At 57.6% G+C, this 13,798-nt stretch overlaps 5 protein-coding genes across 5 annotated transcripts; 2 read left to right on the top strand and 3 right to left on the bottom strand.

Annotated features, from left to right (window-relative positions):
* Window positions 1-1,828: 1,828 nt before the first annotated feature.
* On the bottom strand, window positions 1,829-3,136 carry BDY17DRAFT_171797 (uncharacterized protein). The gene is made up of 2 exons (XM_033729818.1): window positions 2,950-3,136; window positions 1,829-2,889 (listed from the first exon to the last, which is right to left on the bottom strand). Exon 2 carries the CDS (start codon window positions 2,818-2,820, stop codon window positions 2,128-2,130), a length of 693 nt encoding a protein of 230 aa, XP_033588379.1. The 5' UTR covers window positions 2,821-2,889; window positions 2,950-3,136; the 3' UTR covers window positions 1,829-2,127.
* Window positions 3,137-5,892: 2,756 nt separating this feature from the next.
* On the top strand, window positions 5,893-9,183 carry BDY17DRAFT_253061 (uncharacterized protein; the record flags this gene model as incomplete). Its single annotated transcript, XM_033731311.1, has 6 exons — window positions 5,893-5,962; window positions 6,048-6,102; window positions 6,278-6,395; window positions 6,466-7,098; window positions 7,204-8,496; window positions 8,530-9,183. The coding sequence occupies 6 exons, from the start codon at window positions 5,893-5,895 to the stop codon at window positions 9,181-9,183; spliced, it is 2,823 nt and encodes a 940-aa protein (XP_033588380.1).
* Window positions 9,184-11,011: 1,828 nt separating this feature from the next.
* Window positions 11,012-11,892, top strand: BDY17DRAFT_325325 (ESC reductase; the record flags this gene model as incomplete). The annotated part of the gene is made up of 2 exons (XM_033737342.1): window positions 11,012-11,692; window positions 11,755-11,892. The coding sequence occupies 2 exons, from the start codon at window positions 11,012-11,014 to the stop codon at window positions 11,890-11,892; spliced, it is 819 nt and encodes a 272-aa protein (XP_033588381.1).
* A 618-nt stretch (window positions 11,893-12,510) lies between these two features.
* BDY17DRAFT_171831 (uncharacterized protein) lies at window positions 12,511-13,092 on the bottom strand. The gene has a single exon (XM_033729819.1). It carries the CDS (start codon window positions 12,923-12,925, stop codon window positions 12,584-12,586), a length of 342 nt encoding a protein of 113 aa, XP_033588382.1. The 5' UTR covers window positions 12,926-13,092; the 3' UTR covers window positions 12,511-12,583.
* Window positions 13,093-13,293: 201 nt separating this feature from the next.
* On the bottom strand, window positions 13,294-13,743 carry BDY17DRAFT_325327 (uncharacterized protein; the record flags this gene model as incomplete). The annotated part of the gene is made up of 1 exon (XM_033737343.1): window positions 13,294-13,743. The coding sequence occupies one exon, from the start codon at window positions 13,741-13,743 to the stop codon at window positions 13,294-13,296; it is 450 nt and encodes a 149-aa protein (XP_033588383.1).
* Between the last annotated feature and the right edge of the window lie 55 nt (window positions 13,744-13,798).

The raw sequence follows: 13,798 nt of genomic DNA on the forward strand, positions 1-13,798 counted from the left end.
GGACGACTGGATGAGGCAACGGATCCACAGTGCGCCGGGGGTCGACTCCTTCCCGCCCTCCCGCTGCATCACAACAGCCACACATTCATCGCGATCCGCATGCGACATGTGGCAGTGTGAGCCTTGCGCTGCCTGAAGGATGGGCGTACGGTGATGCTCGCGGAACGCACGGCGAGAATGAGACGAGCCAGTCCATCGTACGCTGGATGTTTGATATGCTGCCGCTCAGTGGGGCGGTAAAAGTGCTCACAGTAACGGAACTTGGATACGTGACCAGCCTCGCGTGGTGATTGACGGTCCCACATCACGAGAGGTTCGCCCACGTGAGCAATCAGCGTATGTACAATAGCCAGTGTCACCCAGTCCGTGGTAGCGGGGGAATGCTCGTGCCGGTTCCTTGCTTGCATAGAAGCAATCTTGAGAAGCGGCAAGGTCAGCAGTAAAGCCATCAGCAAGGTTAGCAGCAAGGCCAGCAGGCAGCCAGGCCAGCAGCAAGGCGAAGCAGGAAAAGCACGCCAGCGGTATGCAAGACTGGTATGCATGACGCAAAAATGGTGTTCAAGCGCACTTCATCCCGCGTCAAGAGGTAGCTCCTCGTGGCTCAGCAGACGATTCCATACAGTCCTTGGTAGCATCCGGCTTTCCGGCAGAGTCGCACGCGAGTCCATCAGCCCGGTGCTGCTGCCTGTGTGAGATGCCGAACAGCTGATGTGGGACCGAATCATCAGTCATTCGGCCCCGAGTGAGACGGGACGCACACGCGGTCCGTTGCACAGGATGAGGCATATGTATACAGCAGGGCAGGCATTGCGCTCGGTGAAGCCGTTGTGTCCCCTTCCACACAGTCCAGTAGGCGTTGCGACCAGCAGGGCGATGAAAGGGTTAAGCCGAACCAGGGCCCCAGTAATTGTGCGCGTGCGCGGTGCTAAAACCCATCGGAAACAGTTCGGCAAAAGTCAATCATCGGGTTGGTTTTGCGATCTGCCCGCCCCTTTTCCCGGGAATTTCAAATTAAGCTCTCGCCGGGCTCCAGCAAGGCAATCACGACCGGCGTGTCCACGTGCGAAAGCTTCGACTAATGTTCTTCCGGGCATCATGATTCCTGCTCACATCTCCACCGTGGCAAATGCAATATTTTCATCCATATGCAGGGCCGCGAAAATCGCATGGCATGTGATTGGACTGTCCGCTCCACGCCGCCAAAGCCGGGCGAAGGAGTTTCAGAGATTGAGATTGACCCTGGCCCTTGGCGGGTTTGCCGTCTTCCGCCTCCCCTGCAAAGTTCAACCGCCGTCAACGTTCGCGCTACGCTGACTCGATCTCGACGACATGGCCTACACATGCCAACGCCGACTCCTTCGATCCTGAGCGGCTGTGTATACTGTGGGGAGCCGGGGTCGCACGTTAAGGCTGTCAGCCAACCCCAGCCTCAGGCTACAGGACTTTGCATACAGCGTCATCGCAGTGTGGTTCAGCTGAGTGCCGTGTGCTCTGATCGATGCGATGACTACTGTGCTGCACGCTGCTGACTTTCGCCCAGCAATGATCGATCAACGCTTTAAAGCCTGTAATTACAGCACGAGCTACTATGTCCTCATGCCATCCCGACTTGGATGTTCCACAGCGTCACTCTGACCCGGATTTGAGCTCGCAATTGCCTCAATAGGAAGTCGTACTGGCATGTAGACATCCGCGATCGATTCCCATCGGGATCACCTTCTGCAACAGCCCTTGTGAAACATGATCGTTCATGCAGCTTCTCGGCGTGCTAGGCCGCTCACGATCCCTGATTCTTCGGTTGTTGTCTTCCCCGGTGATAAGTCACGAGTGTCGTATTCCAATCCTTCCTCAGCCTGCTCGCGTTCTCGTCCCAGACGATTGTTGTCAGCACCACCACTGTACCTTACCAATTGGCACAAAACCAGGCGAGTCTCAGACTCTAGGCCGTCACATCAATGACCCGCGCGCGCAAGCAACCGTGAAAACATTCCCTCATGCGCAAGATCGATCTGAACAGGGATCATAGATCAGGCGGCGCAGCATTCCCGCCCAACGCGTAGATCCGACACGACGGCGCGAGCGGGGATACGCATCGGATGCCGTGAAACGTAGCGCGACCGCCTAGATTTAGTTGTTGCAACTATAAAATTGCTGATCGCGACAGCAATCCCGTCGACTATGACAGGAGAACAGAAGCAAAGCGGAATGTGAGAGGAGAACGATCGGGTTGCACGGCTCATCGGTCCCAACATGCCGGTCAGACCTCATATGCATGCAACGCATGCAGGTTGCTCGACCTCGACTACACCGATCTGGAATTTGCAACTTCTGCGGCTTGGATTGGACAGTCGCGCAGAGCGTGGGCGATCGTCTCACAATCGTTCGCTGATTTCGCTGACACTGACGCGCAGATGACGCAGAGCGATAAGGAGGAGAAGAAGAAGAAGAAGCAGAATTGGGAGAAGCGTCGATGCATTCTTGGAAACCAATAGAGACGAGCGAGACTGTCAAATGGAGGTAAGAGGAGCGTAGCCAACGCACGAGCACCGCTCGAACCGCGCGCGAAGGCAACGATTTCGTGTTCTGTTGAATGGTGCAATTCCGGTACACGACCAACCACATAGTGACAGCAAGGCGTGCGCGATGCTCAGCCCTGCATTGGAACGAATGAAGCAAACACACACTCACGCCGTTGAAGGGGCCAAAAAGGCCATGGCTGTTTCTGGCTGTGCTCTGCGCCGTGCATCCCAATGAGTCTGCAAATCGGCATGGTGTCACCCATACAGACATACCAAGCCCTTGGCTATGATCTGACATCATCGGCTGATATTCGATGACACGAAATCATGGCTGATATTCGACGATTCGAGATCGTAGGTCATAACATGCCTTTCGCGTAACGTTTTAGCAACTCGCAGGCTACGGCACGAGCGCGAAGAAGCCACTGACGCACAAGCGACGTTTGCGTTTGATGTCCGCATGACTTCGATGTGTTTTCCTTTTGCGATTGACAGCAGCGAAGGTCAGGCGTGGCTGGCTGTCGAACGCCATGCAGCACGCAATGCATTCACGTCTGTGCGTGGCTGGATAAACTGCACCCCCCGGTCGTCCAGAGGGGTGGCGGATATGCCTTGCCTACAGGAAGGGATCAACAACTTCTCAGAGCCAAAGATAGAGGCTGGTCGGGCAAGATTGTCTGGATAGCAAGGAGAGCTACCCCGGCCTCGTTGTCCCATGGCGATCGGTCGAGGGAATCGCAGTACCTGCCAAACGGGGAAATACCACAGCTCCAACCACGGCTCCCACGGGCAGGTGCTTTGCTCATGCAGGGCTGCGGCGCAGGGTTGTATTCCTCCGAGAAGCATGGTGATGCCCCTCCCTCACCTGTTTCATCATTGCCAATCTAGCTGCTCGAGCATGCACTTCGGTACAACAGTGCAGGGAATGAAGTGCGGGGAAAGCACTCGCTCTCTGGTGGCCGTGGCACACCTACCATGCACGCGCAGCATGCTCCTTGGCCAACAAGGGTTCTCGACAAGGCTGGCTTGTGTCTCGCGCGATCGAAAGTCTTGGGCATTGGTTGGCAGCGCGGCGGCGGCGATGATAGGCGAAGCCAATGTAAAGATAGGTGCTGCGGGCGTGCGGATGTCTGCGCCCAGCACGGGCGCACTGACGAGTTGCAATCTGAAGATGTGCAAATGCGAAGGACCCTTATCGTAGAGCAAATCGCGATCAAGACACATGCCGTCTGCCTCCGCAAGATTGTGTGGGGAATGCGCGGTCGCTATCGGCCGAAGCCAATCGATTGGTAATTGACAGACGACGATCATGGCGGGGGCGGGCGACCACAACCACCCACGATGCGCATGAGGCTCAAAATGCCCGATACAGAACGATGGGTCGCTGATCGAACTGTCCCTCAGGGTGTTGTCTCGAATCGTTGTGCGAGGACAACTGGCGTGGACGCCCGCGGGCGAATACGAACGCCCTCCTCGCTTCCAAACCCCTCCTCGGCGTGGGCTGATCGTGATTCCAAAAGCAGGAAAGATGGAGCAGCCCCGCGGCATTCGAACCCGAGGAACGAAGGCAGTAATCCAACGGACCAAACAATGGAGCGTATTAATAATTCTTACCGGCGTACCGATCTATCTGCCCTGGCCATGTGGTAAGCCACGCCAACTTGGTCGGCGAGCCTAGAGCGTTCCGTAGGAATGGGCGCCCAGGGCGGGATGGAAGCGCACGAAGAACACCGCCATTCTTCCATCAGAGCCTAACCACGGCTAAAGGCTCCTCCGTATGATCCCGGCCGGCCGCGGGAGCCTCGTGGGCGGTGGAATATAATTCGCAGCGTCGATGATAGAGAGGCGTGAGACATGCAGCTGGAATACGAGAGCTTCTCTTGACCGGTACGAGCCCTTGCAGGCCTTGCAGGAAAATAAACAACGCTACCTCGCAATCAAGCTCAACGTGCAGATGCAGCTAAGGCGATTCCCATAAAGTCTGTTCCCGAATCAGCTACGCCAAAGGCTGCTTCGAGCGCGCGTTTGTACTGTGTACATGCTGTATACCGCACTCGGCGCGCTGGGCGCGGGTTTGGGTTGAGAAGCACGCTGTCCGCTAACGTAATCCGGCGAAGGAATGGTTGAGGCCGGCAGGACGGCAGCGGTGTTGCGCGTCGTTGATGACCACTTTACTCATCACGCCTGCCCGTAATGGCAATCGCAAGTCACGCCGCGCAATTCCTCGACACCCGGTGGCGGCAAACTCGCGCGCCGATAAGTGATGAGTCGAACACGAAGATCTACCAAGGCCTGCAAGTCGTCGTAGCCTGACGATCTTTACCCCCAATCTGGTCGGCAGTAGAAGATTCCGGGGCCAAGAGCGTCGTCGACCAGGATGGACATGCTACATGGCGACAGCAGAGCCGTATGGGATGTGTATGACGCCTACCCTTGCATGACCCCACTCGGCGCCTCCCTGCAAACGGTCGGCCCAATCTCGCCCCATTCGAGGGCCGCAAAAGGTAAAAAGGGATAAGGTTGGCGACGGCTCGAACGTTACCTGCCCGCCGCATGTACATGCATGCATCCAGCTCCGGGATGCCCGCCGGTGTGCAGCAAGCCAGGGACCGAAAACGACGATGATGATGACGATAGCGTATGGACAGCACAGGACGCCTCGCTTCTCGCCTTGGGACTTGCATTGGCATGCCCGCCCTCACCCAATCCTTGCCCGGCCAATGGTGTTTCCCCCCTTCCTCGCAAGTCCTCAACGTCAGCCCACGATGGTGCAGCGATCATTCACGCGGCCAGGCCTGGTTATCGCCCGCCACCCCTACCCCCCAGGACCCTGCGCGATGCCTGCCCGTGTCCCCGATCCCCACCTGCGCTTGCTCTCGTGATGCCGGCGTGCCCTTATTCCCCCCTCCAAAATAGTTTCCGCGGCATGTCTCGCGTCGCCGGCAGTGCTGCATACAACAGCTACCAGTACGCCTGATGATGATGATGGCCCTATCTTCCTTCGATCGTACCCGCCGCCGATCCTCGAGCCCTAGCTGCTAGGCTGATGACAACGCTTCACAGCCTCCGCACTTCAGCCCAGGAAACTCAGCCCAACCACACTAGGCTGCCACGCCTGCGGATGTTTTGTAATTGCCTTACATAGCATTGACGCCATGCCCTCCGCTGACACCTGCGCCGGTATGCCGGATAGCGTCGACTCTAATTCTATGACCTCTTGTCGAATTCTCCGACCGCTCGCTCACGTCGACTACCCTTGTTGTGGTTTCTCATTGCTCCATCTCTGACCATTCGTCCTCCCTCTATTGCTTCGCATGCTCACTCGCTCGTCTCCAACCCTGCCGCCGTCGCTTCTGGACCCGAGGGCGCCAAAATGGTGTTCTGCACGTACTGTGGCCAGTCCTTTACCAGAGACGAACATCTCGAACGCCATATATTGACTCGTACGTTGTCTTGGCAGTCGTGACCTTTGCGCTGGACAGCTCCTGCAATCAATGGCGTTTCGCTGACCATTTGCGCTTGCCTGAGTAGATACCAACGTGAAGCCGTTCAAATGCTTCACCTGCCACATGAGCTTCGGTAGGTCATCACACAGGATATAAGTATCTCCGTTTCGTGTGCTAACGCATAGATAGCGAGGCGGTACGTCGGATTCATTCCAGTCCTCGGTCGACAACAACTTCCTGCGCATTCGTTGCCGTCGTCGTCGAGTCCCGTCGTCCTTATCGCTGGTGGACATGACTAATTCACATTCAAAGGGACCTCTTGCAAAGACACTATACCGTCCACGGCAAAGACCAGAACCAATACATCATCCCGACCGCGAATGGTATGATACCGAAGTCGGCCGGGAGGACACCCATTGCATGCAGCAATGTGAGTAGAAAAGACCCGCACATCCAGATGCAGGAGGAGAACACATGCTTATACTCTGCTCGCCCGCCAGTGCGCGAAGACCAAGACAAAATGTGACAAGAAGTTTCCGTGCAGTCGATGCGCGGGGAGGAATCTGAGGTGTACGCTGCGCCCTACACGAAGGGCTACAAAGGGTGGTGCTCGGGCGGATGCCGCGCCGGAAGAAGAGGTGGTGATATCCATTGAGCCGGGTGCAGCGGCACAGCAGCTGGACAATGGGCCCAGGCCGCAACCACGGCCTCCTCCGCTGAAGCCAGCGACGCCGAGAAACGTCGCCACCACCGTCCAGGAAGACCGACCTCTTGCCCCTCTTCCGATCGTGGAGAATAATCCAGGGCAATTCGTCGAGTCCGTCCATATCGCGACTCCGTCGTCGATGCAGACGCCGGGCAATGGCTTCATCCCTACGCCAGTTTATGAAGACTTTGTGCGGCCAACATCCAATAGCTCCGATGCGACCTCCTCCCCGAACTTTATGCTTGACTGGACCCAGATCCCCATGACCATGGGCGGCTTCGACGGAGTGGTGCAGCCGCAAATGCTAATGCACCACAGCCCGGAATCGGCGTTCGACGCCCCAACAATGCTCTCTCTTGCTCCCGCCGTCAGCCTTCCCGCCGACGGCATGCTGACCATTATGCCCAACCTCGCCAATGGCCCCTTTGTTGTGCCTGCGCTCATCAGCCCGGAGGAGACGCCGAAAGTCGAGCAAGGGTACGATGATATGATGATCCCTCAATCGGCAGGAAGAATGAGCCAGGATCGAGAGCGACATCTGTCCACTCACTCGATGCCCTCGATGCATTCCGACAGCTCTTCGACGAGCGATGCTTCGGGCGAGATGACGGCCATCATCGCCGCGCGCGACTGCTGGTCGTCGTTCCAGTGTAACCGGACCCTGGTCCCGGTCGCATGTCCCAAAACCGCACGACTCAATTTGGAACGATTGGAGCAGACACTCAAGAATCACCACGGGTGGGGCACCTGGACGCCGCGGGAAACCGACTTCGCCGGGCCCGACCACCTCATCGTCATGCAATTGCACGAGAGCTCCCGCGACAAGCTGTTGGCCATTACGCAAAGCTTCCTCCACAAAGCCCTCGAAATCCACGGCGAAGGCCAGCGTTCCCATCCTCCGGCTAGCGGCTTGATGACTCCTGATGGCGCGTCGAACTTTGTCCTCATGCCACCCACCCGAGTCTTGGAGTACTTCCTTCGCTCCTATGCTAATTGCTTCGAGCGATACTACCCGTTGACGGGAATGGGCACTCTCGACGCCAACGAGTTGCTGCACTGCTACAACGACCGGGCAGCCAGTCTTCTCGTGCTGATGATGATCGCGCAAGGCGCCACGGTGGAAGCGCGCATGCTCACCGGCGGGCTGACGGAAGCAGCTCGCATCAGCCTCTTCGACCTGATTGAGAAGAACATCGCCATGGCCAGCGATCCGCTCGTGCTGCACGCCGCGCTCCTCTTCACCGTGCAAGCGGCGTGGAGCGGCGACAAGTGGCAGATGGACATTGCCAAGGGCCAGCGCAACATGTACTTCAGCATGCTGCGGCACTCGGGCGCGCTGGCGGCGTATCATAATGTGCCGCTCGCGCCTGTCGAGCAGTTCACTCGCCACCAGCTGTGGAAGGAGTGGATAACGGCGGAGAAGTGCAGTCGTCTTGTATACTGCTCCGTCATGATCGATCAGGAGATGGCGTTGTTCAACGACATGCCGCCGCTGATTTCCGTCACGGAGTGCACGGCGCCGATGCCGGATGCGGAGCAGTTGTGGCTCGCGAAGAGCGATGGCGAGTGGTCGACGACGTTTGAGCGCGTGCACGAGTTCGTCGGTGGGTCGTCGGTGGGATCGGGGGTGCGGCCGCCTTCGCTGCGCGAGCTGTTCACTCGCTTCCTCGACGACGACATCTTAGCTCGCGGCGTGGAGATGACGCCACTGCAGCTGCGACTGCTGTTGTCGCCTTTGCAAGCACTGGTGACCCAACTGTCGCAACTTTTGAGCTGCTTTCCCGACTCGGGGACGGCGGCATCGTCACCTACCGCCGCGGCGGGAGTGCGCAAAGACAGCGTGCAAGGCGTGTCGCAGATATCGGCGCGCGAGAGAATGCGCGAAGTTCAAGTCCTGCTCGGCCGCTGGTTCGCACTGGCTGAACACCACGTCAACAAGCACGACGCCCTGTGCCCAACGATGCAAACGAACCTCATCATCTTCCACCTCATCAGCCTCAACGCCGTCACCGACTTTCCGGAAATCGAGCGGCTCGCGCGCGGAGAAAGCTGCGACATCACTTCGCTGCCGCAGCTGTTCCGCGCGCACAAGCGCTGCGTCGCCGACGTCGAGGAAGCCGTCTACCACTGCGGTCAGGTGCTGCGCATGGTGCGCATGATGCCCCGCGCCATCCGACCGCCGTGGTGGGCGGCCGCCGTGTACCGCGCCGCGCTGGTGTTGTGGGCGGATGCCCTCGTGCGCTCGGGCGGGTCGCCGTCCGCCTCACCTCGCCACGATGGCGCCGGCCCGGCGTTCCCCATCGACAACCTGCCCGCGGACCATGCGCTGATCGTGCGCTATCTGCAAAAGCGCGAGGGTGTGCCGTGCGTGACGAGGGCGGATGGGTCACAGATGGGGATTGACCACCCGTATACCATTCTGCTGCATTGCATTGACGTGCTCGATGAGGGGGCAGCGACGAGGTTTTCGGAGGGCGTGAGAGGGAAGTTGGAGAAGCTGGCTTCGGGCTGACCGTGAGGTGGGAGGTGCATTGCGGTGCTGGCTCCCCCTCCGTTCATCCGAGGGGATTTGGAAAGTCCATCACCCCATGGTTGGTCTTGTTCGTTTGTCGTTTGACGGTTGGCGGAGATGCCTATGAGCGGCCTTTTTTCATTGATAAATCCTGGTGGATACGATAATCGCTATGATGTTGACGACGATAGTTAATGTGATGATATGACATTTTTTGGGAAGAATCGGTGTCTTCTCCGGTGTGGCGGTGCTGTAGGAGGGGTGAAAGAGCCTACCCATTCTCTGGGGAGTGGGAGGGAGGGTGAGATGTGGCGAGACGCATGACCGGGCTGAAGGAAGGAGCAGAGCTCTCGAGTGATTTATTAGCACGAGCTCTGCTGCTCGGTTGCATTGTCTTCGTCTACTCTTGACCGCTCAGACACAGAAGAAGAATGAAACGAAATCTGGGTAAATTGAAAAGGAGAGGCGAGGCTTTAAACAAAGGAAAGCCTAGACGGGAGTCTCAGGTACGGACTAGGGCCGACGGTTCTCCTCACTCGTCCGTCCGTGGTCCAAACCTACGGTATATGCTGTGGATTCCCGAGACATGCTTTGCCGGGGTCGACGCCATGTGTCCACAATGCATAAAAATCAATGGCCCTTTCCGTTGCCAGCTAGGGACTTGTGCACACTGATATCATCATGTCCGCCTCCATAGTGTGCCACCCGAAGACCGTGCCGATGCTGTTCGGACTTGGAGCCGGGCCAGTGTTAGATAGCGGGAGTGGCTCATAAGGGCGTCCCTTGCCTGGCCATCCATACAGTACGTATGATGTTGGCAGCAGGCAAAGGTGTGCGAGAGGAGCCATGGGCGTTCAAAGTGATATTGTTCACCCGAGAGAGGAGAAATGCGGGACATGTGCTTCATCCGGATGATGGAAGGCGTGAAGACACTCGAGTCTTGACCCGGCCGGGAGTCGGGCGAGGCTACACCAGCAAATGTCCGAAACCTTAACACGGGGATTGAAGGCCATCAGGCCGCTTCAACGTCCCTCCGGAACGGACTGTAAGGACGGCGGACGAGGTGTTGCGGCATCCATGCGACGACTGTGGTGCTCAGTTGATGATTGCCACGCAGTTTAAGGGCCATCCAGCGACAACATCTTAGGCTAAATTGGAGCCGCCAGGGCCAGCTTCGTATTGATGGCATGATGGCAATTCCTGCGGCTTCGGTACAGTCAGGCAACACAACGTCAGATGCATTCTGCCTACAACTCTTGACCATGAGCACTCGGCGTGTCGCTTGGCAGGGCGGTGGATATGGTCGAGTACGGAGGTGGAAGTATTGTTGGACGCGCCTTCCCGTCTCGTTTTCTATTTGTGCATTTAAGGTTTGCCACCGGGCCAAGTCTAGCGCACTCACCCTGATTTCTTTGGGCGAAGAGGGGTGAATTGGCAATAGTCTATTTTGCTGCACAGCGCGTCAAGGATACATTACCGGTACAGTATGTCACGGTTTGGCGCAGGCTATGGATCCTCGCTCTTTGCCACGCCCCGGCAGCAGAACATTGTGTGCACGCGGTCGGAGTCAAGTAAATCCCGAAGAGGGCGCAAAAGTGGAGCCGCGCATCGCTGTTGCCCTACGACTGTCCCTGAAAGTCCCCCTCGGTAGCTCCTTTCCGATCACCAGAAATTTTGGTGGGGTGCACTTTTTTTGTGTAGACCGCCTTAAGAACTGCACCCCCTTTCCATCCACCCACACCACATCTCCATCTCTTCCACTCTCCCACGTGTTTCCCCCTCCATCCACCCACCCACCCACATCCATCCCACCACACCACTTCCAACCATGCCTCCCAAAGCTGCCCCCTCCCCTGCCGCCATCGAGACCTCGCGCCTCGATGGCAAAGTCGCCCTCGTCACCGGCTCCGGTCGTGGCATCGGCGCCGCAATGGCCACCGAGCTGGCCCGCCGCGGAGCCAAGGTCGTCGTCAACTACGCCAACTCGATCGAGGCCGCCAACCAGATTGTCGAGCAGATCAAGAAGCAGGGCGGCGAGGCCATTGCCATCAAGGCTGACGTCGGCGACGTCGCCCAGACCATTCGCCTGTTCAAGGAGTCCGTCGAGCACTTTGGCCAGCTCGACATTGTCTGCTCCAACTCCGGCGTCGTGTCCTTTGGCCACCTCAAGGACGTCACCGAGGAGGAGTTTGACCGCGTCTTCCGCATCAACACCCGCGGCCAGTTCTTCGTCGCCCGCGAGGCCTACAAGCACCTGAGCGTCGGCGGCCGCATCATCCTCATGGGCTCCATCACCGGCCAGGCCAAGGGCGTGCCCAAGCACGCCGTCTACTCCGGCTCCAAGGGCGCGATCGAGACCTTTGTCCGCTGCATGGCCGTCGACTGCGGCGACAAGAAGATCACCGTCAACTGCGTCGCCCCCGGCGGCATCAAGACCGACATGTACCACGCTGTGTGCCGCGAGTACATCCCCAACGGTGACAAGTTGACCAACGACCAGGTCGACGAGGTGAGTTGAGACTTTCAACGCCAGATACCAGGGGGGAAAAGTTACTGACACAAACCCAACAGTACGCCGCTACTTGGTCCCCCATGAACCGCGTCGGCCAGCCCATCGACATCGCCCGCGTTGTCTGCTTCCTCGCCTCGCAAGACGGCGAGTGGGTCAACGGCAAGGTCATCGGCATCGACGGCGCCGCATGCATGTAAAGAGCTCAGGGCTCCACCCAAAAAGAGACGGTGTTATGCCTCACAGCCTCATGATGTTGGTCTTGATGCCGGGGAAGTCCGTTTTCAAAAGCATTAAATCTCACTTTGGCGTACGAGCGTGGACAAAAGTGAAATTCAGTGTTGGCGAATATGGCATTTATGAGCGCTGGAACCTCCAAGCGGGGTTTTCTATGGCCAGAAAGAGTAGATGTGTGCCGATATGAACCTTTATACAGTCACATGAAGTTTTTGTCGCTCCAAATGCTCAATTTTGCTACTGCTAAAAGGTTGTTGTCAGATTAGAAGGTCCCGGAATGACTAGAAGGTCCTACAACATCTGTCGCTGGAAGATACAAGGAACCCCGGCTTCTGCAGTTCAGAGACTGCAAGACTATCAAGCCTTTGATGGCTCTGGGCTGCAACTACGGCCGACTCGATCGATGCCAACTGGTTATCCAGTCACTTCAAAATCTACACTGCGATTGTCTGAGAGCGAAAGGATCCGTTGCAGAAGTGAACTTGCACAACTGGTCACCGTGCCCTGATTGAAAGATACCGTACTACAGCAGACAAGGAGCGACTAGAGTGAGTAGTAACCACTCTCCGACATCATCCAACGCCAGATCGTCTCCCTCAGCAGTTGTTGGGATAGCTGCATCCGGGGCACCACGTGCCGCCATAGAGGCAGGTGTTATCGACGCCCAGGTCGGAACCAAAGTACTGGTAACACGGCTCTCCAATCTTGCCCTCGCACTTTTGTCACAGTGTCAGATTGTAAACGCCGCCGGGGGAGCGTTTGGAACGATCGCTTACAGAGCCGTGCCCGCTGCTTCCTGAACAAGGCTCCACTGGGTTGCCTTCGACGCTGTACTGGCATTGGTTGCCGGCAATGCATTTCTGGGATCGCATTAGTGCCGTGCGCTGCTGTCGATTGCGGTTTATCGTCGATACTTACGCCGACGTATTCGGAGCAGTTCGCTGCTGCCTGCGTGATGGCCAGTGCGGCTACCATGATGCCAAGGGTGACCTTCATTGTTGCGAGTGACGTGGGGAGTTGGGCAGTGGAAAAAGTTGTGTGAAGCTGAAGCTTGTCTGGAGGCGAGTGAGTGGGATCGGGATGCAGCAGGGTAGGAGGGCGGACGTCGCTCTATATATGGTGATTGCTCACCCCTGGTCTAGAGAGAGATCAGCGATTGAGTCGCAGTTGCTCTGCTGAAGCGATGACTACTTGTGCATACAGCTACATCACGCGGAGAAGATGAGCTCCAGGTCTGCTACATCCCTGACCAGTTCAGCTCTCCAATGACCCGCCAATCCCTTCCTCTCGCGTCCTGGTCCGCAGATTAGCCTAGCGCGGGCTGCAGCTTCATCCACCACTGAAGCGTTTCACGGACAAGGCCGTCATTCGCCCAGGACAGCGTGGGGGTCGGCAGCAGCGACATCGTTGGCGTAGGGGCCGCGAGGAGCATAGCCAGGTTTGGAGACCACGAGGTCATCGAAGAGCACTGCGCGCTCGACTCTGTCCATTTCGGGGTGTTGTCCGTTGCTGCGATCGTCGCCGAGAGGCCCTGCGCGCTCGAATTTATCCATTTCTGGACGCCTTCCGGGTCGGACGCTGATGTCGTTCGCTTCGTGCGCTGCGAGAGCTGCCGTACAAGCGGTCGCCAGTGCGGCGAGCGTGATGAGGAAGCGTCGCATCACCAAGACTGCTGGTAGGGTTGAATGGAAGGAGGTTGTGCGGTGTGAGGAGCGAAGGGTATCGTCGAGCACCGCTGTTGTCGTTGCACTCCCACAAGGCTCGGGCGGGGGGATTCCTCCATAATACGTATTTGGACTTGCTACGTCACGCATCCTGCTAAATCGCGCAAATGCATCGGCTCGCGAAGGAAGTCCTTTGGACTAGACA

The sequence above is a fragment of the Neohortaea acidophila genome, assembly GCF_010093505.1.
Source record: "Neohortaea acidophila strain CBS 113389 unplaced genomic scaffold BDY17scaffold_7, whole genome shotgun sequence".
In the NCBI taxonomy this organism is placed as follows: Eukaryota; Fungi; Ascomycota; class Dothideomycetes; order Mycosphaerellales; family Teratosphaeriaceae; genus Neohortaea; species Neohortaea acidophila.

Excerpts from the sequence above, each read along its gene's own strand:
- BDY17DRAFT_171797 (XM_033729818.1), bottom strand. The coding sequence starts at position 2,820 with ATGATGTCAGATCATAGCCAAGGGCTTGGTATGTCTGTATGGGTGACA.
- BDY17DRAFT_171831 (XM_033729819.1), bottom strand. The coding sequence starts at position 12,925 with ATGAAGGTCACCCTTGGCATCATGGTAGCCGCACTGGCCATCACGCAG.